The 23,796-nt window shown below is 31.9% G+C and overlaps 1 protein-coding gene across 2 annotated transcripts; it reads right to left on the bottom strand.

The window, feature by feature from the left end:
* Positions 1–6,846: 6,846 nt before the first annotated feature.
* LOC107625793 (uncharacterized) lies at positions 6,847–12,723 on the bottom strand. Of its 2 annotated transcripts, XM_021116218.2 has the most exons (5): positions 12,307–12,706; positions 9,886–9,928; positions 8,745–8,859; positions 7,691–7,767; positions 6,847–7,099 (listed from the first exon to the last, which is right to left on the bottom strand). In XM_021116218.2, exons 3-5 carry the CDS (start codon positions 8,843–8,845, stop codon positions 6,963–6,965), a joined length of 315 nt encoding a protein of 104 aa, XP_020971877.1. In that variant the 5' UTR covers positions 8,846–8,859; positions 9,886–9,928; positions 12,307–12,706; the 3' UTR covers positions 6,847–6,962. The 2 variants fall into 2 exon arrangements, with proteins under 2 accessions (XP_020971877.1, XP_016183995.1); XM_016328509.3 differs by lacking the exon at positions 9,886–9,928 and having other exon boundaries at positions 12,307–12,723.
* Between the last annotated feature and the right edge of the window lie 11,073 nt (positions 12,724–23,796).

Below are 23,796 nucleotides of genomic sequence, written 5' to 3'. Positions count from 1 at the left end.
AGTTCGCTTGAATTTTTATTAAATAATAATTAAATCCTTTGATCTTGGTATGATATTTATTTTCTCTAATAATCTTCACTTGTATGTTAAAATTTTTTCCCCCTTCATGTGTGATTAGAAATGCTCTAGAAGCACATCCAAAAATAATGTAAAAAGTGATATGTCGAAATGATATGATCTTTGTATAATTCTATATCAATTAAAAATTGATTGATTGTGATTTTGTCTAATAACTTTTACAAAAATAATCAAAGAAATTTTATGAGTCAATAATGATAGGTAAAATTAATTTAGTCATTTTATTTATCCACTTAATTAAATAAATATTACAAATTTAAATATCACATTATGTATGTAATAGTCCATATATATTGGCCACCACGGCACACCCTTAAGCAATAACAAAAATTGATTTTGCTATCATAATACTAATAAAAAAGAAGAATAAAGTATCCATTAATAATATAAAAAAAATTAAATGTAAGACAAAGAAAAAGACAAAAAAAGTCGTTAAAAATATAATTATTTATGCATATTTTTTTATGGTATTCAAATTTTTATGATTGAAATATTTAGAGTTTAATTCTTGTTAAACTCTAAAAAAAAAGAATTTTAATATAAGATAAAAAAATAAAAAATTAATATAAATTCAAATAAATTCTTATATGGAGAGATATATTAGAAATATAATTATTTATTAACTTATTTTTTGCTTAAAATTTTAAAATAAATAATTTTAAGGCTATTTTACATGTGATTTACAAACTAACCAAATGTATAACAAGCTTTGAATGGAAAGAGAATTTTTTTTTTTTTTTTTTACTCCGAAAGTGTTGTATCAAATTTTTGTTAAGAAAACGAATCTCTTTTACTCAATCACACCTCCTGAACATGTTTTGCTTTAAGAATGTAAGAAGAAATTTTAAAGCCGCAATATTATTTGTTATACAAACAATAAAATTAATAATAAAAACATTGTCTCTGCCTTGGAGAATCTTGGAAACACGCAGACTCTTGTGATAAGATAAATTACAAATGCAAACAGTTAAAGCATCATTATATATATTCTCTAAGTGGAATAATGATGTCCCACTTTTAGATATTTGCATGAAGATAACTTGACGTACGTTCTGATCTATTATATATATGCTTACAATTATTTGGATCAGACATTATACAAGATAAGGATCATTAGATTCTGTATAGTGCGCTAAATCAATAACTTAATTGCTATTTGCTACTATTAAATATCTGCATGCATGCTGTTAAGTGACGGGATAATTGGATAAGGTTCTCATTAAGAATTCTTCCTTCTTTCTTTTTTATATATATATTTTTGTATCTTTTCCCTTCTCTTTCACATGTTATCATATTATTTATTTTATTTTTTTAGAGGATAAAGCATATTAAATACATAATGAAAAAATTTAGGGAACAATAATTTTATTGAATTTTGGCCAACATATAATCAGCAGAGAAAGGTGAGTCATTAGATGAAATCTCACACCATCTCATACCATTAAATTATTATTGATGACTATTTGATAGCTACCAATCACAAAAGTTATTGGTCCCTAGTATTACTCATTAACAATTAATTTAAATAAGATTATGGATAGAATTTTTTTTAATATTAAAATAACACTAATTTGAAGAAAAAGTAAGACTCTACGATTGTCGATTACAAAGGTAGAATTTTATAATATATTTAGTTTCATCTTGATCAGCAAGTGGTTTGAGAAAATAGGTTTAAATTTGGATAACTAAAATTAATGAAGAATATTGGGTAAGTCTTTTATTGAATTTTTTTTAAAGAAAATTTTGTGTGTTTATGTATTATATTTTATTTTTATAGTAGATAGGACTCATCACATTAGAATATTAAGGTTCATTTTGTATATATATTCATTCATTTAACTTCATTCATAAAGTATTTTATAAAAATTATATTTAAATAATTTATTTTATCTTATAACTATTTGATATAAATCGTTTATTTTAAAATTTGTAATTATTTTTTAGTATAACCTCGTCTAACTCATTCGATACGAGTAGTTTTAAGGTTTTATGATTTATTTCATTTCAAATTATTTAATTGAAATGTGGTTATTTCTTGATCTGATTTCATACAACTCGTTTAAATTCGAGCTGTTTTTAGGACTTTACGACTTGTTTTAAGTACAAGTTGGTTAGTTTGAATGTTAAAGTGTCAGATCATTTTGTTTACCATTGGACTTCGTGCTTTATCCATTGTGCCCCTGCTCGAGGTCGAGCTTCATGAAGTCGGACTCGAGCGATCAAGTGGGTCAAATGATCAAGTCGGATTATTGAGGTCGAATTTTCATGAAGTCTTTCAATGATTTGTTCAACTCATTCATTCCGAGTTTTTTTGTAGATGACTTGTTTTCATACAAGTCATTTTTTTAAGCATAACTCGTTGTATATCAAGTTTTGCGCGATTTGTTTTAATACAAATTGCTTAGATCATATGGTTATTTTTTACTCGATTTCGTTCAACTCATGAGCTTGAGTTGTTTTAAATCACCAAGCCGTATTATAACCATTGGACACCAATTTGAACCTCGTCGCTTTATTTGAGCGACCATTAAAAAGGTCGGCTTGTGATTTTCGCGCTTTCTCGAGCATAAATTGGCGCCTTAGATAAAGGAATTATATATTTATTTCCTCCTCTTTCTAGTTTTTACAAGGTTGTCATCCTTGTGCATGATACAACTCGTTTTTACCCGAGCTGTTTTAATTGGAGGATTGTTTTTATATTTCGATTTTGTTCGAAATGCTTTTACCATCCTTCCATTTCTTTTTAACTTGTTTCTGTACGAGTTGTTTGGTTGAAGGATTATTTTTCTTATCATTTTTGCTTTTACTCTTTTGATTTTATACAACTCATTTTATATCGAGTAGTTGTTTCAATTTTGCTTTAGTGATTCATTTTGATATCATTCACTTTTTAATGCTTTGCTTTAATGATTTGTTTTGATACAAATTACTTTTAAAGCTTTGTTTTCAGATTGACACGACTTGTGCTTGACATAAGTTCGTTGAAAATATGCTTGACTAGCACAACTCATTTAAACCGAGTTGTTCTCATGTTGTTGTGGATGCTAGAATAAGTTTTCTTTGAACAACTTCTGAAGTTCTTCCATTTTATACGACTAAGTCATTTATTTTTGGAACTTGTAGAGATGAGCTCGTGAGCTTAAAATTTTGTACGGCATATTTGTTACTCGTGTGGGTTGAGTTGTTAAATCGTATTTATGCCTCGAGGGGCGTATTTGATTAAGTTTCGAGGGGCTTCTTTCATTAATCTCCTTGCCTCTCTTTACTCTTGAGCAGGAATGTCGAACTTGATATTTCCAACGCTTGGAGCCATCCATTCCTAGATTGTAAGGATGTTCGTCTTGTTGACTTCTTTTGATACTGAAGGTGACTGTAGTATTTCTTGAATTAGAATTTTATTATTGTCCCAAGTTTTGTACTGGCTAGTTTGGAGAGGGCATCATCTTGGCCATTCTACTATCAAGTTATATGCCTGACTTTTATTTTCTGAAACTTGGCTAGCTGGGCCAAAGTTTTTTCCTGATATCTCTTCATATTTGGATCTTTAGCTTGGTAATCACCATTGATTTATGAGGTTATTATTTGTGAGTCAATTAAATAATGTGCCCTTCAAGGCGACGAGTGCTTTAGTCATTTGAAGGCCGACAAGCACAACTTCATATTCAGCTTTGTAGTTGGAGGCTGGAAAGTCGAATTTTAATGAGAGTTCTATCCTAGTTCTTTCTTCATTCTCGAGGATGATCCCTGTCCCACTACTAGCTTTGTTTGATGATCCATTTTCTAGTCGTGGAGCTCCCTTTCTGCTCCCGTTGAAAGTGGAGGTGTGCACCGCATAAGTAGAGTTTCAATACCAAAGATCAGAAAAGGTAGCGCCAGCATCGGAAGCACTATAGATGTGACTTGGAGGATCGGGAGTCAGTGGTGGCCAAAAACTCTACCGTGATTCTTTCTGAGGTTGTAACGTTGGCACAACAGCAGATTCCGAGTTTGAGAAGAAAACCAAATTTTATGTCGTGACTCATCCTATTGCGTGATAAGCAATAGTTCACCATGAAGAGTAGAAGAGCAGTTGCAAGAGAGAGTGGAAGCTTTGATTTTGCTGCCACCAAAGTTGGATTCACGTGAAAGCCTTGGGAGTTATTCACACATCTTTGTTGCAAAAGAATCATTGTATGTCAGCGGTGCACTTTTTGATATTTGTTTATCAAAAAATACCTTGTTTTCCTGTGGAATTTTATTCTTCGTAACAACTTTGGATTAATCAAGTTGTTTGAATTGGATGCATAAGGAAGCAAACGAACATTTTATTGAGAATAATTGTGGCACTGATTTTAATATGCTTGCATCCTGTTCTTTTCGAGCGGTTGTCTGACCATCTTGTTGATCATCCGCCATTATCAATAGTTGAGCTCCAAGTCCCCAGCAACGGCGCCAATGTTCCGAGGGTTATCTGAAACTGGGTTGCTTTTGGTCTTGAATATGAGATCTAGACTCCTTCTGGGTAGCGTCCGACTTCTGTTGGTACTGAGGTACCGCTGTCCGAGTTCTTCGTGAGGAGGTGGGTGTGGTACCTACAATGGACTCTGATGCTTAAGTTAGCACAAGTTTTAGGCAGGTTTTTAGTAGATTGGGTTCTGAAATATATCTGACGGAGTCAGTGTATTTATAGTAGAATTGATAACCACCTTTTAGAGTCGTTCCACCTTTGATGGTGGATAACCGTTCTCTTTTATTAGGGAGGTTGTTGAGATCTCTCTTCTAAAATAATAGGAGATATCTTAGGAGTTAGTTACTTATTTAGATAAGTAGAGCTAGACTCATGTCGCCGTGTCCAACCTCTATGAGGTCGGGTAGGCGTAGATCAGAATGATGTCTATAGGTTGCGTTTTATTCGTTTTGGGCCTGGCTAAATTATGGATCAGTGCAGGAACAAAATCTTTACACTTCCACGCTACCTTGTGTGCTTCAACATCCCCATCTTTTTGCCATTCTTCTACCACCTTATCTCTAGTTTCCAGACCTCCCTTCAACAATTCCTCAACAAAGTTCAAAACTTTCATCCCTCTCAAGTGTGTTGCATGCCTGCAAATGCCACCATCGCACTCTCTCCCACCTGTGGCGGTTCCCTCTCTGTTCGCATGACATGGAATTGACCATTGCATGGGATGGGAGGTGGAAGATTCGGGTGTTGCCACTAACTTCTTGGATTGTTGCCCTGGCCATGGATTGACGACCTTTTTCGATGACAACAGTGGTGAAGCAAGTTGGCAACCTTGTTGTCTCTACTTCTCTCTATATCTCATTTTGTCTTTCTCTAATTGATGAATTTTTTCATTCTTTCTTTTTTTCAAAAAAAAAATTGAATGGTTTGTTGTGATTATTGTTGGATTTGAAGAATTTGATGTTCTTGGATTTGAAAAGAAAATTTTTCAAAGTGTTAGTGGTGGTGGTGACCATGGAAAGGAAGACAGTGGTGATGAATGTAATGTGATAATTGGTGTAGTGGTAAGCTATTGTTGTCATTTAAAAAAGAGAAAAAACTCTAAACAGCCCCTCACAATTATCTCAAAAGACAACGAAGCTTTCAACACAAAAAAAAACCCTTTTTGACCCTTGATCTTTATTTTTATAAGACTGATTAGCCCATCTGTCAGTATTTTCTCTCTGTATTAACGGAATAAGCCTATATGGCATGTTAAACTATTGATTTATCTGTTAAGAGCCAATTAGGATTCACAAATTCTTTTTTGTTGAGAGCCTTGTTATCTTTTAGGAATAATTATCAAGGCTGTTTTTTTTTTTTTTTTTTTTGTTACATTTTTCAAATACATTGACTAAATTAACTATATAAAATTAAGAAATATTAGAAATTTTCTTAAATTATTTTTTACTTATAAAATTAAATAGAATATATATTAATGATTAATGTGTCACATAAGTATATTTTAAAGAGTGATTTAAATATCAAGGATCAAAAAAAGTATTATTTTTATTGAGAACTTCATATTCTTGAAAAAATCATCATGTTTTAAAGAGTGATTTAAATATCAAGGACCAAAAAAAATATTATTTTTATTGAGAACCTCATTCTTGAAAAAATCATCAGAAACCGAAATGAATATTCACCCTTTTAAAATTATTGTCTTCAAAAAGACAACTTTAATACTAATTACTAACTAGAATATTAAAGACGTTTACAAACCCAAAAAAAAATGTTAAGAGATGATTTTAATTTTAACCTGAAACCTTAGGAACCAAAACATTATTTATCCCATTTAAATATTTGTAATTGAATTTTTATATTAATAAAATAATTTTTAGGTTCCACCAAGCAGCATCATTAAATAAAAACAGAAAAAAGTAATATTTATTTGTGCGTAGGTTTAAGATGGAGGATTCTAAGAATATTGTGAATTTTAAATGGTAAGAAATCAACAAGTCAGTAAAATCATAAACACAAACAATACTGTAAAACTGGAGGCGTTTAAATAACAGTACCCTAGGCCTGGGTTATAGTAATTTGCACCAATGACAAGAACTTTTGACCAAGACTAGAGAAGCAAAAGCAAACATGGTTGATAACCAAGAGACCTTTTGTACAACTATTGGTGTAAAAGTAAAACTAGTTCTATGCAACATAAAAATGTCAAGGAGCATGAGAATGTGGTACTCAGAAGTCATTAATTTGCTAAAGAAAAAATTAAAAGACTTATGAATTAACCAAAGTAACAAACAGGAATAGAAGGTCCCTTGTCTTGTCTCCAACACATCATCATTGAAAGCAAAACGGGCTTTTATATTAATGAAAATTTGATGCCAACCATACACAGTGGGGAATCAACACTCCACAGAATAACAACCAAGTGTATAACTAGAAAATATTACTATTCAGCATCATCACTCTCTACAGTCTCGCTCTTTTTGAAATCACTGATAGCCTTATCAAAAGTGCTCCTTACATGTTGGCAGATAAGCATCAGATCTTGACATGCATCCTTTAAAACTTCTCGTGCCGGATCCCCTACAGTTGCATAATGATAAAGCAATGAACACAATAAAACCAAATGAATGATAATTGGATTAAATCAATAAATTTTATGGGAATGCCTGCGGGTATTAACATGTCCTCAATCTATCTCCCAGTCAATGCTATATATATGACTTTTGAGCATTGAATAGGACTTAATTCACCACACTTTTCTCAAAACAATAATTTCAGCCTCAAGTTCAATCATATGCATGAGACAACAAATTAGACTTTACTCATATCTTCCTGAAATGGCCAGAAACCACCTTAAGAGGAGCAGCTAAAATAAAGAAAAGAGGATCAGATTAAGACCACTTGAATGATAATAAGATGAAATTTGAAATGCCAAGAAAACGATAGGATCAAGCTAGGAAAATTGCCATAGATATGAGATGATGAAAAAAAAGGTGCTGTGAAAAACTTTGTAGAAAAGCAATCATGATTAATCATTGTCCTCTCATCTTTATTAGGTGAAGAGATCTAGTTCACAAGTGTTTACAGTTGAACAAATGATAGATGAATAATGAAGTTAAAGAAACATCCATGATGCTACCTACTACAGTTGAAAGGCATGCCATATGTTACCTGTTGTCTGGACCCTGATGTTAACGCGGTTATCCGACGGATGAGGAATGCTGTACCCACAAAATGTAACTCTTGGACTGCAAGAAACATTAATGATATCACCTCATTAGGATATATAGTACTAAAAATAAAAGCTATAAGTGAAGGAGAGAAAAAGAGAGATGCAAAACCTAAACTAATGGATAATTAATTATGTGCCACAAAAAATACAGAGAGAAATCAATAGCAATAGAGATATTTGGCTCAATCCCCCGTCCTCTCCTCACAGATATGTGGGAGAAATTCATGCTTCACAATAAGGATTCAGTTCAGTTCATATTTATTTCAAGAATTCATTAATTCATTTGGTAAAGTTTGACAAAGTCTTACACTTGCTACCATTGGTCTAATGCAACCCTCCTCTTTATCATGGATAAGGACCAAGTATGTAAAGATTTATAGTAAAGCAGAATCTAGACAAAGTTTGATTGGTCATTATAAGGTAGACATGAATTTAGAGCAGCATGCTGCTTACTTCTTTATTTTGGTGGTTGGAAAGAAATGCCTCAAATTCAAAGGTATTTCCTGGTACTAAATTAATTGTTGGATACAGAGCTTTTGCATTGCTATTTGCTAATGGATTTTTCTGACATAGTTGCTATAAGGGAACCTTGTATGATATTGCTTACACTTAGGACATATATTAAATTCCATTGACTGATTTTGAAAATATTTCTAATATAAAATCAAGGGCTAATAGGAACCAATTGAAATTGGCACAAGCGATGACTTCTGCAGGGAAATGTGAAACAGAAGGGATGCGCCACGTATGTGTCAAGTTTGTTGTAACTAGTAAGAAAGGAGAATATGGAGAGCAGTCAGTTAGCCATCTAAATTGGGAGATTCTTGGGGTGTGTAACTGCTTAATGCTCCAATAAGGTTTCTTTCATTTCAGCTATATAGCTATAGCAATATATACTGCTTCTTTCATTTCTGTGTCATTTTATGTAGTTTCCTCTCAAAATGCAAGAATAAATTCCTAAGATTAAAAACACATGGTTTTCACACTACTTACTCTTGATTTAATGTGAATCTCATAGAATTTGCAAATGTATGATCCTCATCTGCCAGAGAAAAAGTTGATTTACTCTGATCAGAGTGTGACCCATGCTCCATCACTGACAACTAATCTGAAACATGACCAAAAAAAAAAAAAAAGTGAGTTCCAAAAATAATAATACTTAGTAACCGTCAGAAAATAGGGTAGCAGCTACTCTGGCTAGGGGTGTTTGGTTTGCAGTTTGGTTCGGATTTTAGAAGGAAAAAAAAAACATCCGCACAAATTATACATAAAAATTCAATTTGGTTTGGTTCGGTTTTTCAATTTTTACGCTAATTTAAAAATATGTTCTAAAGGAAATTTATCTTCATGCTTAATGCCATCTTTACCACTCTTTTCAGAACAAAACAACAAAGAATCATAACAAAAAAATTCAAATAAAAAAACAGTAGAGAACCAATAATCATATTTGCTATGACTGATTTATGATTTATGGCCAGAGATTCCACTTTTCTTTTAAAGCACAAGTTATAACAACATGCAATATCTTGAAACCAGGATCACTCAATGGGTTGAGCTTCTTTAATCAAAGCAAATCTTCTAAAAGTACTAGCTCTAATTTCTTTTGGCAATGGGTTTAAGTGGCAAAGTTCGTTCTATAAATAGTAGAACCTGTGGCTAGTGTTTAGTGGTTACTTAAGGCAAAGGTTACCAAAATAAAAAAGAATAAAAACAGTGAAGTGAGCCAGCAAACAGAAACAAAAAATTACACAAGCTCGCAAAAGAGAAAAGAAAAACAAAAGTAAAGAAGAACCAAAACACCACTCAACTTGATTCACACAAAGGAAAATAAAGTGAAGTACTTTGATCTAATCAAATCTTTGGTGTTAACCCAATCTTCTTTCCATCCCTCCCAATGATAATTATTGTTCTTGTTCACATTGGCTCTGAGAGATCAAGCTTGCTATGCATTTAATTGACATTGATACACGCATAGATACATACCCAATAAACCCAGAAGATGCCCATGGCCTCATTAACAAAACATGCAATAAATTCCAAAACTTTTTAACAAACAATTGAGGCCCATGAGTATCATCAGGAGTTCCTCACTTAATTAGTAAGGAAGGTGATAGATCTGCATATTCAAACTTGCCTTTGTGGAATTTATCTTCATGCTCAATGCCATCTTTACCACTCTTTTCGGAACAAAACAGCAAAGAATCATAACAAAGAAAATCAGAATAAAAAAAAGTAGAGAACAAATAATCAGAATAAAAATGGAAAATCAGAACCAATAATCATAACAAATTGAAAATCATCATAACCGCAATCAGTAAATCAGTGCCAAGAACCAATAATCATAACGAACAGAAAAATCATCAAGTCACAACCTAAAAACAATTAGAAGTCAGAAAAGAAAAAAAAGTTAAGAAAAATTAGAAAAAAATCCCAACACCTAGGGCTCCGTTCTAGATAAACAGACAGTGCAGGGAGGACGACACGGCGGGGATGGACGGCGAAAACAGGGACTGCGCGGATGGAAGGCGCTGCGAGACCTTGAAGCTTGAGCGACGGCGGAGTGGAGGGCGATACGGGGGGTGCTGTTGCGTGCTGCTACTGTGCGCGGAGGACCACGGCGGCTGCTGATGCGTGCTGCTCTGGCCTGCTGCTGCGTGGAGCCGTGGAGGACGACAGAGAGAGAGAGGTGCTACGAGGAAAGGAGAGGGAGAGAAAAAGGCCGCTGGTATGAGTTGCTGTTGTCCGGCGGTAGACGGAGGAGAGGGAGGACGACGGGGCTGTGAGGAGGTCTGGATTGGAGGAAGGAGAGTGTTCTGTGTAATGGAGTATGGGGAGTACATTAGGGTTCGGGTAATTTCAGGGTAATTTAGGGATTTCATGGTTAGATATTTGACAAGTGCCCACCACACTGACATGGTCGATACGTAATATGTGAATACATAAATTTAAAATTCTTATAAGACACAAAAATATGACGTATGTATAAAATATAAAAATATTTTTAAATAAATTATAATGATATTTTGATATTTTATTGATAAAATATAAATTATTTTTTTAATTATTTTTAATATTTTTTAATTATATAAAATATTTACAATATTTGTTGTTTTAATAATTAATAATATATTATTTTTAACTCATTTTAAAAATATATATTAAAAACAAGACTAAATAGTAAATACGTGATGGTATTTAGATATGTCTAAATATATCGAAAAAAAATTTATTTATTAGAACACAGTACACCAACTCAGTAAATGAAGGTTCTGAGAACCGGACCGGTCATCGAACCACTCTAGTTATTGGTTCATTGGTTTATTGGTCCAACCAGTCTAACCGTGATTCAACCGAAAAAACCGTTTTAAAATAAAATAATAAAATAATAAATAAATTATAAATAAACATCCTAAAATATAACTCATCCTATTTTTTGTCTCATGACAACACTATCATTCAGACAACATAATCATTGAATACAATGCAAAGCTACTTATTCATTGAGATCTCACATTATACAAACAACTTTCACGACTTAAGTTCACATTTTCAGCAAACAATTGTAACCAATGTTATTTTTTCTTTTACGATGATATGTACAAAACTACAAATCACGTATAGTACAAAACTACAAACTAACTGGAAATAGATATGAGCTTAGATGCATGATTATGTAGTGTAGTGAGGTGAATTTTTGTCTCTGTTGTTAACATGAGATTATACAATGCTCCCCCTGTGAATTTGTCTCCAAGAAACATTATAATATTCATGAATTCACAAAATGTTTACTCTAGGGAACCCGAGAGCATACATACTGGACTAGGCAAGTAATGCTTAACTACATTGAATAAATTTGCATGGCCTTGACATGACTTTGACTAATAACACAGATACAAATATGCATTGAAATAACCCCAATCATAAACACCATTACCAAATTAAATAAAAAATCAACCAAAAATCACCTTGCAAATAAAAAACTCAATCTCTTGAACTCAATAATTACATCCGATATCCAACTAAATAATTGCATCACAGTTATCATAAACTGATTTCAAAGCCTAGAAGCAGAGTGAAATTAAAAACATGAAGCATATAATAAATCAAAAGATCACCAATAGCAAGTTTTTTAATAAGAACAGAAGTTAAGAACAATGAAAAATGAAAAAAGATTCAACAGTTTTCAACCCAATTTTAATAAAGCTCATCACAATGATTAACAACAACAAAAAGTACTGAAGGAACAGTGAATCAGTAACAGGCAGTGCAAATTTAAAATTTAAAATTTATCATCAAATACAATCAGTGAGCAAAGCCAATCAACCAAGCACTAACTAAGTATTCTGTTCTGATTCTGTGACTAGGAAGCAACAAATTCAGCCACAAATTCAAGTTACAGCAACAAATTTAACAAATCCAAGTAAAGTCCCAATTTACAGTAACATTTAGATTAGCAACAAGGCAAATTTGATTAGCAATTCAGCAACATGCAAAAATACAGGGAGAAGGGAAATCTGAAAAAGAGAGAACAGGGAAGGATGGTGCAGGGACTCACCAACGGTCGATGGCGAGTCGGCGACCACCCCACGGAAGGCGACGAAGCAAGAGACAACCCCACGAGTTGCTTCTGCCGCCGGCAACGAGACAGACGAACCACGAGATGCCAGTGACTGAGACAAGACTCGAGTGAGACTGGGAGGCAGAATCGAGCAGAGACAACCACGGACGACGAGCAGCAACCGACACGCACAGCTCGAGCACTCACTGGCGGAGGGAGGCGCGAGCAGCCGAGCACAGAGGAGAACGGCGAGATGCGAGCACCCAACGTGGAGGATCCGGCGAGAGGCCCGAGAGCACGAAGACAGAAGTTCTTGAATGCGATGGACGGCGACAACTATTGGTGGAGGCTAGGGTTTGCTTTCTTTGGTGGAGGCTAGGGCAATTTGCTCTTTGTTGAAGGAAGGAGTTGGAGAAGGGAGAATGGGGGATAACGCGTGCTTTCTGCCTTTCAAGGAAGGAAACGACGTCGTTTTCTTTAAACCGGCCGGGTTCCGGTCCGATCCGACCGCCGATAACCGGCCGGTTCAACGGTTCTTAAGCGATTTTTGATTTTGCGGATTTACATACTGGACCGGACCGTTTTCTTTGTCGGTTCCCGTTGAACCAGTTAGACCGGCCGGTCCGGTCCGGTTTTCAGAAATCAGAGTAGTGTCCATGTTTTATAGAACAAGTGTATTATTTATATGTTTGACAAGTGTTTATACTTTAGGAAGATTTTTAAGTGTACCGTCAGTGATTTTTAACCGTTGATCTTAATTATATATAGGGTTAACCACCAAAAACGCCCCGAATTATTCAAACGCTGACAAAATGCACCTGAATTCTACTATCGACAAAAATATCTTTAAATAATTTAAAAACATAACAATAATACCCAACAGTAAAAATATATTTTTAAAAAATGCCTTAGAGATTGAATTTTGATGTAATTTTTTACAAGAATAATTAAAAAAAATGAGATATTATTATTCTTAAAATTTGATAATATTTTTCTAAGTATATATTTTTTTGTGATTTTTTAAAAGTATTATTAGTTGTTAATAAAAAAATTACAAAAAAAATATATACACAACGAAAAATCACCAAATTTTAAGGATACTAATATCTCATTTTCTTAATCATGTTTGCAAAAAATTATACCAAAATTCAATCTCTAATATATTTTTTGAGAAATACATATTTAATGTTAGGTAATCTTGCAAAAAAAACTAACATTAAATATGTATTTTTCAAAATATACATTAGAGGTTGAATTTTGATGCAATTTTTTGCAAGCATAATTAAAAAAATGAGATATTATTATTCTTAAAATTTGGTGATTTTTTGTTAAGTATATATTATTTTGTAATTTTTAAAAGTATTATTGGTTGTTAACAAAAACAATTATAAAAAAATTATATACTTAACAAAAACTCACCAATTTTTATGTATAATAATATATTATTTTTATAATCATTCTTGCAAAAAATTGCATCAAAATTCAATCTCTAAGATATTTTTTGAAAATATATATTGACTGTTGGTATTGTTGTTGTGTTTTTAAATTATTTGAAGGCATTTTTGTTGATAGTAAAATTCGAGTGTATTTTTGTCAGCGTTTATATATATTATATATATTTTTTATAATTAAAATTACGGTTAAAAATAATTAAAACACCGGTATAAAGATACACTTGAAAATTTTCCTATACTTTATACTAATTAAAGGACAAATGTCTACTTCAAACAAAAAAGAAAAAGCATAATGAGTATTTCAAAATTTAAAATTCTCTTCTCTCTCTCTTTGGATCTCTATTGCAAAATTCAAATAGGGTGAAGTCTCCTGTGTAGAAAGTGTTGTGGTTTCTACATGTATAGAAATAGCGTAGAATTGGCAGTGTACAACAAGTGTGTGACCTAGAGAGCAGATGTGATAAGTTGCAGCAATGGTCTCCTTTCGAGTCAGAAATTGCTACTAACTTCACGTGATATGGGAATGTTATTATCTTGTGTTAACTAGACTAAAGATAGTTAATTAGTATGAGTTTTAGTTGGGTATCGTTTTATTGGGCCCTTTTGCATAGGTGGAATGATTCTTATAAATTGCAGGAGCTAAAAATTTAGTGGGCTTTGTGGTTGCTAGGATTTGAACAAAAACATGCGGGAGAAAATGAAAGAAACGTATTGAAAAATTCAATTAAAAAAAAATTCAATTGAGGTGTTTCGAAGAATTTCTACTACTGTGACTAATAGACTCCCTAGACAATAAGTGTATATGGGTTGACAGAGCTCTTTAAGGTTCACAGTTGAAACTTGGAAGTGCACACACCTAAATAATTTTGCTACATAATATGCCTGGTCCATATATATAAACTATTAAACGAAAATAAAAATGTGAGTAATTATCTAAATTAGTCTTCAAAAATTTTAAAAATGGGCATTTTAATTTCTAAGAAAAATTAATATACAGATCAATTTCTAAGGTTTCACTCTGGCAGATAAATCAGTCCTCGGTTCATTTTTTTGGCAAAGTAACTATCCAGATCAGTCCCCAAAGATTTTAAAAATTGACATTTTAGTCTCCAAAAAAATTAATGTACAAATCAATCTCCAACATTTTTTTCTGTTAGACATAACAGTCTTCCGTCCAAAAATAAAATAAAATAAAATAATTATTATTATTAATTGCCTAATAATATTGTAGTATAATTTTTTATATTTTTTAGACAAAAATAATGATAAATTTATTCATTAAATTCTTATATATATATATATAGTAGTCACTCAATAATAATAATAATAATAATAATAATAATAATAATAATAATAATAATAATAATATTAGAGATTATTCTATACAAAATTCAAAGTTAAAACCATTTAATATTTTTGTATTTAATATAATCAAAAATATCTTATTTTAAAAAAAATATATATGTTTGTATTAAAAAACATGTATTAAAAGAAAATATTTTAATTTGAATTTATATTAAATACATGTTTCTTTTAATACATACATGTTTTTTAAAATATGACATCTTTTGATTATATTAAATACAAAAATATCAAATGTTTTAACCTTGAATTTCTTGTAAAATAATTTCTAATAATTTTATTGATTATTATTATTATTATTATTATTGAGTGACTATATATATATATAAAAGAATCTAATGAATAAATTTATTATTATTTTTGTTTAAAAAATACAAAAAATTATAGTACAATATTATTATTATTATTATTATTTTATTTTTAGATGGAGGACTATTATGTCTAACGAAAAAAATATTGGGGATAGATTTGTACATTAATTTTTTTGGGGACTAAAATGTCCATTTTTAAAATTTTTGAGGACTGATTTGGGTAGTTATTCTGCCGAAAAATGAATTGAAAACTGATTTATCTGTCGGAGTAAAACTTTGAACATTGATCTGTGTATTAATTTTTCTTAAAGACTAAAATGTCCGTTTTTAAAATTCTTGAAGACTGGTTTGTGACTCTAAAAATATATATAACATTCATTATACAAAATAAAATAATACACATGTTCAACTACCTACATTAATTACTCATTATACTACTCAATTACAATAGCCACACAAATCAAAATATAAACCACACAATTATTTTTCATAGGAGAACAACACGCACAACAAATGATACAACATAATTTTATATCTTAAATTTTAAACATTAAATTAATATTAAAAATGAATTCACAAATTTAGAGATTAAAATTTAAAATTTTACGCATAAAATTTATATTTTACGATATATGAATTAAGGTTTACAGATTATGATTTATGTGTTACGATTTATGGATTTACGATATATCGATTTACGATTTATAATTTAGTGTTTATTATTTAAGTTATTAGATTCATGGTTTGCAAAATAGAATTTACAGTTTATCTTTAACAAAATTATTGTTTATACTTTAGGATTTAGTGTTTACGATTATACGTTTTCGATTCACAAATGGTAATATATGATTTACGGTTATTAGTTTTGTTGTCAAGTGTCATATTATATAGTTTGTATTCATGATTCTTGTGAATTATTTAAATTCTAAATTACCCACCTTTGGAGATACATTATCAACTATAACTTCATTCTTTAAATTCGTTTTAACCACTAATTATTTAAATTAGACACTCAAATTTTGTTTATACAAAATAAAACTAATAAACTCCTCATAAATTACATGAGTATATATATATATATATATATATATATATATATATATATATATATATATATATATATATATATATAATATAACTCAAAATTTACTAAAAACATGGGTCAGATATTCTTTGGCCCATTTAGTGTGTACCTGAAGCCTTTGAATATACACATGTTCACAAACCCAATTATATCTCAACATCCAAAAATTAACAAACTAATTATAAATTTGTAAAAACCATTTAACTTCGTTCGAAAATTCGGATTCATTTAGCCTTGCACCAAAAAAAGCCCACCTATAAGTCCATCGATTATCCCACATTAATTACTCAGAACTTTCTAACATTAACAAACTATTAACTTAACCCATTACGTGAAAAACTCCAAATAATTTCATTGTGCACTGCCAGAAATTGTTTCTTTTTTGGACACTTGTCACACACCAACTACTTCCAGTACATTTCTATAGGTGTGGAATTGTCTCCCATTCTACATCGAAAAATTCACCTTCAAATAGTCATCTTTCTCTTTTATTAGATCTTTCTCTTCATCATTCTCTTACCGCTTCCATCATCGTTGCTATACACTATCACAATTAATAGATGAGTTGCGTGTTCGAAAAACTGGTTGGTACCCAAACTCACTACTAACACCAGAGCAAACAGAGAAGTTTTGCTTATGATGCAAGCAAAGCAACTGCAATAACTCCGATCACGATGTTTTGGTAAGTCTTTCGAAATGCAGAAAATGTGGCTCGATCTGTTCGCGGTTCGTGGTTTATGGTTGTCAATGGTGAAGCAATTGGCAATTGGACTTTTTGCTACGCCAACACCTCTGTGACACTCACTAAGCTTTCTTCAAAAAAACAAAACAACATTTTTTATTCTTCTTCAATCTTCATTCTATTGCCAAAATAAATAAATAATGATTTGTTTTCGAATTTTATTTTACTTTCTTCACGGTTACGCTTGCTGCATAAATTTCTCACAAGTAATAATGATCTGATTTCAATATTTTTGTTATTTTCTTTCTTTTAAAATCTTATTTATTCTTTTGGTTGGCCATTGTAGTTGCATGTGTAACACTCTTACTATTAGAATGTCACGCTTCCGGTTGTATTCTTCTGATAGCGAAAAGTATTACGACGACTTCATATATTTAATAATAAAATAGGAGCCTTTGACTCAAAACCGTATCGCTATTTTCTTTAAAAAAAACAGAAATACTTTTTAATTAAAAACAAATAAGCATATACATATATACAAAACTTCTTACTCAAGCAACTTATAAATATTATATACATACATGTTATTACAGTCACGACTCCTATCCCTCTTACAAGAATATAATAATAAATGTGAGGAAAAATATATAACATATGTATATAAACAAAAACAACATATCTAAGAACTTAACAAAAATTCAGCAAACTTCCTCGACCATCCTGAAAAGAGAAAGCTGTAGGGGATGAGAATATCGTCCTTGAAAAGGGTTCTCAATAGAGGGTTTAAGAATTGTCATAAGAGAAGAATACGTATAAAGAGAAGAATTGATTTCAAGGCGGTAATTATCATTCATCCTATAAATCTTTTAAAAATCAACGGCTAATCATCCAAAATATTTTCAAAAACCAATATTTAATTATCTAGAAATCCAAAACCTTTATTTTCTTATAAAAAAATCTTAATCAGTTTCCTAGACTATATGAATGACCAACCTATTCCAAGTATAGATTCATTAAATCTATGCTGAACCAATTTGATTTTTCATACTTTACTAAAACCTCAATCAGAAACCAATCACAACCCCAGCCTAATCAACTCAATCAAACTAACAATCTAATCATCACATCAGGAAAATAACCCCCAGCTTCACCACCACTAGCATGAGGGATCTTTCAGTTGCACACACATACAATACAAATAAGGAAAATATGGATAGGATACAAATACATCAAGTATGGCAAATAACAGATAAGCATAGTTAAACAAATAGGCAAACTAAAATAATGCACACTCAAGCAAAACATACAAATACATATGATGTGTAAACCCCCGGATTTTTAGAAAATAAATAATGAATTATTTATAATTATATATATGATTTTCTTTTTAGAAAGATTATGAGACTTCATGTTTTAAATTAATTTGGTTTTATATAAATTTTAAGTATAATTAGATACTTTTGATTTACTGAAATTAATGGTTCTTGCTAAATTAAAATTCAAAGTTTTAGTAATTGGAAATAAAAGAGAGTTTTGTATATAATTTAAATTAAATAATTAAAAGTTTTGATTAATATTATTTATTTATCTCTAAATTATAAATTAGAGTATTTAATTAAAAATAATTTATAATTTGAAAAATAAAGTGTTTTTAAAATTAATTATTATATTAATTAAATTTGGTTTTAAATTAAAACTCTACTCAAATCCTAAATTCCCAATTCTAAACCCTAATGTCTAATCCACTAATCCTAATCCTAATTTCTAAAACACCCACACATGTATACCCCTCCAACCACCTGTTCATTCTTCAATAAGCCACAATTTACTCTTTCTCACCGCCACACCGCTTCTCATTTCTTTTAAAATGCTACCATACAGCAATAGAAATAAAAAGCAAGAAAGAAAAGAGAGAGATCTGAGAGTGAAGCTGTGACAGGGAAGGGAGAAGAGGAGAGGGAGGAGCTGCGCCACCACTGCGGGCCTTGGGCTCGCCGTTCATGCCCGTCACGTTGTCGCCCAGCTGCGTCCAACCCACTGCCAGTAGCCGCCATCGTCGTCAACAACAGAGGAGAGAGAAAGAGGCGAACGCGAGGAGAGAGAGAGAAGCCGTGCTAGCCCCTTGCTGCCGTGCCGCATCGCTGTCCAAGGGAGGAGGAAGGCCGCGCAGCTATTGCGAAGCCACCGTCTCCGTTAGTTACTCAGTCTTGTCTCTGATTTTGGTTCCCCTTTTGTGTACCGAAGTCGCTGCTGCCGTGATGGTGGCCGTGGGGTTGCATGTGCTTAAACAAAGCTGTTACTGCTGCTGCTCCATTCCTCTGTTCTTTTCAAGTTTTAGTAAGTTGTCCTTGTTCCCAAACCCTCATTATTACCATTCTGCTTCCATGGTTGATTGAGAATGTTGAGATGTTAATATGTTAGAGTTATGCCAATACCACTACAAATTGTTCGATGGCATTGCTATTAATGATTCGGTTTAAAGTTGTTGTTGCTGCTGCTGCTGCTGCGAGTTAGAACGAAGTTGGAGTCACGCCTAACCTTGTGGGTTTCGACTAACTGAGGTAGGGGATTTGTTTTAAAAGTAAAGGTTTTAACTTATGAAAACTAAAATTAAAAGAGTAACTGCAAATGGTTTATGGTTGCTTTATGTGAATAATTGACGGAATTGAGTTGAATTATAACTGTAGTTGGTGATTGATTTGATGATTGTGCATACTGAATGTTGTAAGGGATAGAATAAATGGTGTTACTTTTGTTGCTGAGCTTGCTGGTGTGAATTGATGAGTTATTATGTGTTTGAATGATGATGAGTGTATATGGAAAATTATGCTTGGCATAGTGTAGAAAAGAAAAGGTTTGATGATGCTTAAGTACTTGACATCGTGTGAATTATTGATTCTGGATTCTTGGGCTGTGTTGGCAATGAAGACAATTTTGAATAACTGGAAAGAGGTTAAACGTGTGATTTTGGAAGGGTTATAAGTTCAAATGTGGTTTTTGATAAGTAAGGTTGTTGAAAATGCTTAAGGCAGAATTTCTGCATATATGACAGTAGAAAGAATCAATTTCTGGGAGCATCCCAGGTCATATATTTGAATGAAACTATTTTTGCATGAAACTTTAATGTGTTTTGAGCATCTCATAAAAAATTCAGAATTTATTAATGAGTGGTTTGGGAGAAATGAATTTTTGAAGATTGATGGTTTCTGCAGAAAATTCTATTTCTTTACTGCAGAAGCACCAACTTCCAACTCCCTTAACTTTCAATTCTGGTAAGTATTTGAGCTAAAACCAACGGCATTTTCAATCTTCCTGTGTCCACAATCTTCATTTTAAATTTCATGTCGATACCCTACTTAACCAAGTAGATATGTTAAAAAGAGTATGGGTAGCTCACTGGATTTTGGAAATCGAATTCTAAAAGGCATAGTTGTGTTTCTCACTTCATAACTTTTTCATATGACATGGTATTAATCTGGAATTTGATTCAATGAAAAGCTAAAAGAGTCTTGTTTGAGGTCGTGAATTTTGAAAGGCAATGGATGAAAATTGGATTTTTAAGGAATTTATCAAACTTACTACTTCCTGTTGTTTTTCTGCATTTTCTTAGAAAACAATAACAGAATTTTAAGAGAGATGGTACAAGTTTTAATTGTAACCAAATTACCTCAACACCAAGTTTTGCTTTTAAACCAGTAGTACTATAACAACTAGGAAGGGTTTAAAGTTAATTGGTGATGCGGAGGTATGTATAGTTAAGCGGTGATGCGGAGGCATGTTTAATAATATGGTGATGTGAAGGTATGAGTATGTAATTGGTGATGTGGAGGTATAATAAAATGAAAGAAAATGAAAAGTCATGAATGAAATAAATAAATGAGAATTGTATGTTAAACGGCCCTGTGCCAAACTGCTAATGCGAAATTGCCCGCCTAACGGATAGCCTGAGATTGCTAATGCGGGAATGTTCGCCTAATTGATAGCACTGTTCCTTACTGTGATACACATTGAACTGTTATTATAATGAGGCCTAATTGACACGGGTAACTGTGATGCCAATGTGTCTAATTGACACAGTAAAGGGACCATATTCGGGGTTCACTCCGAGTAACGTCGGGTTGCGGGTAGACAACCGACGCATGAGCTCATGGCCTGCGCTAGGAACAGGCATGCATCATCTTGTTTGCGCATTTACATTTGATTGTGTTTGCTTTATTTTATTTATTTGTGTTTGTGCTGTTGTTTTGGTGATGTGCTTACGTGCTTTATGGATATTTTACTTGTTTGTGTTGTGGTCTTAATAATGTATTTAGAAATGATGTTTATGGATAAGGAATTGTTAATGTGATTGGAATTTTGTTTAATTAACGTGAATTAAAGGAAGGAACTTGAAACTATTTTAAGTGAAATTATTTTTATGATATGAATTAGCTATTTGTATTTACTCTGTTTAGTGCGGCATTCCTATTCCCTACTGAGAACTAGTGGTTTGTTCTCACTCCAAAATCTTCCACCCTTTCAGTGACAGGCTCGGAGACTCAGTTTGAAGCCGCAGGCGATTAGGAGTTTTATTTAAGTTAAGTTTATGTGTCGAGTTATTTTCATATAATTCCCTCGCCTTTGTTATTTAAGATTTTATTTTATACCGAGGGATATGAATTGTATCTGAATTTCTTTTGAATTTTTTTGTATAATATTTATCATTATTACTAATTAAGTGATTACTATTACCTGTGTGTTCTTTGATGATTGATTTTGATTAATGAGAAACAATATTTTCCGGCATTTTCTTAAAAATCGAAACGCGGTATCAAACTAAAGGCTCAATATTAAATAGTAAATAAGGAAAACAGGTCAGTAACGCCTTGCTTTTGGTATGATCATGACGTGCTGAAAGTTAGGGTGTTACATGATGTATACCTGTCCTATAGCTGATGATATCATCTATCGGTTATATAGTCAGCCTTACATGTCCTGGTAGCTAACCGTGGACAGTCCCTCTGTACGGGCATCAACAATATCCATAAAAAAGATCCCAAGCTCATCCATGAGAGAGACAAAATCCCAAGCTCAAATTCATATATATATATATATAATTGTCCAGTCACATCTTACGTACAGACGATCAATAATTTGTCTCAATTTTGCAAGTCACATATACTTTTAATTTATTATATATCAATGTCATTATCATCATTAATTCATATCACTTCATATTTCATTGAGTCTCAAATTCATTATTATTACCATCATCATTCCTCATTATCAGACCTCACATTTCATTCATCAATAATTTAAACTCAAAACATAGTTCATTATTTTCTAAATAGATCAAATTTAAAACATATAATCCTTAAAACTAAATCTTTCTAAATAATCACTTCAAACAAAGCTTCCGATTTCTATAAAAATTTTGACAACATCTTCTCTAAAACTCGGACTCTGCCACTCTTCTTGGATCCCATCCAAACATTACTCAAATCCTTCTCAATCATTTCCAAATTTACAAATCATTTTCAATAATCAAACCATTTCCAAATATCAAATCATTTTTAAATGTGTTTTAAACCAAATTTCAATATTAAATATTTTCTAAAATCAAATCATTTTCAGAACTAAACTAAATTCCAATATTAAATATTTTCAAAAATCAACTCATTTTCAATGTTTTTTAAATCTGAAGAAAACCAATTCGACAACCGCCAATTTAACAAAATTAATAACTCAAAATATTCAACATTCTCAAACAGTCAATAATTCCACCAGACAAACAATTACAATCATCCAGAGCAACTCAATTCAGTCCATAAGACTTACCAGAATCACAAAAATATATTTTTTTGCATTAATATCGACTTGTAACAACTCTTAAAAGTAAAATAAGTTTAAGAAAAATGTCCCTACCTCAAATAGTCGAAACCCATAAACCAAATGCATCAAAGAAATCCTTTTTCTCTCGGCCCAAAATCAGCGGCAGCCACAACCACAGCTCCACTATATTCGCAGCAACTTAAATTCGCCAACATACAGTAACCAAAACTCGATCCTAAGGCATTAATATCGCAATAACCATAGCAACATATAACAGAACAACAACTAACAAAGTTTGGAACAAGGAAGAGCTTATCATACAAAAGTGGAACGACTAAACTGAGCAACAGCAACGACAACAACACTCGCTGCAACAACGGCTCAGAGCAAAGGCAGCAGCAGTTGGATGGTGGGCCCGACGGCGGCATATGACAGAGTAACTCGCGATAACCATATTTCTGGTACAAACAACCTCAGCAACAACTCACTAGTTAACTTAGTAAAAGACTAGCGTCAATGGAAACAAGACTAATTAAGATCTTCAAATTATCAATCGACTTAGACATTAGTAACTCAACCCAAGTTACCAACCCAAGCCAATAATGCAAAAATCTACTCTAAAACTAAAAGGAGCATTTCATCAAACACTTAAGATGCATAAAAGTAAAAGATGGCAAATTGCAAGAATTATGAAAGCTACAATTATCAAAACAAGAAGGCAACAATAACCAATCAAATAAGCAACATTAAACATGAAAAATCTCAAATTGCATTAAAGAAAAT

Source organism: Arachis ipaensis, chromosome B2, assembly GCF_059453495.1.
Source record: "Arachis ipaensis isolate K30076 ecotype BB chromosome B2, ASM5945349v1, whole genome shotgun sequence".
In the NCBI taxonomy this organism is placed as follows: domain Eukaryota; kingdom Viridiplantae; phylum Streptophyta; class Magnoliopsida; order Fabales; family Fabaceae; genus Arachis; species Arachis ipaensis.
The sequence above is the reverse complement of the archived record's forward strand: the minus strand, read 5'-3'. Positions and strand labels throughout refer to the sequence as shown.

Excerpts from the sequence above, each read along its gene's own strand:
- LOC107625793 (XM_016328509.3), bottom strand. The coding sequence starts at position 8,845 with ATGGAGCATGGGTCACACTCTGATCAGAGTAAATCAACTTTTTCTCTG. Across the intron at positions 7,768-8,744 it reads AGATTCACATTAAATCAAGA|TCCAAGAGTTACATTTTGTG; the intron begins GTAAGTAGTGTG and ends TGTTTCTTGCAG. Across the intron at positions 7,100-7,690 it reads CATCAGGGTCCAGACAACAG|GGGATCCGGCACGAGAAGTT; the intron begins GTAACATATGGC and ends ATGCAACTGTAG.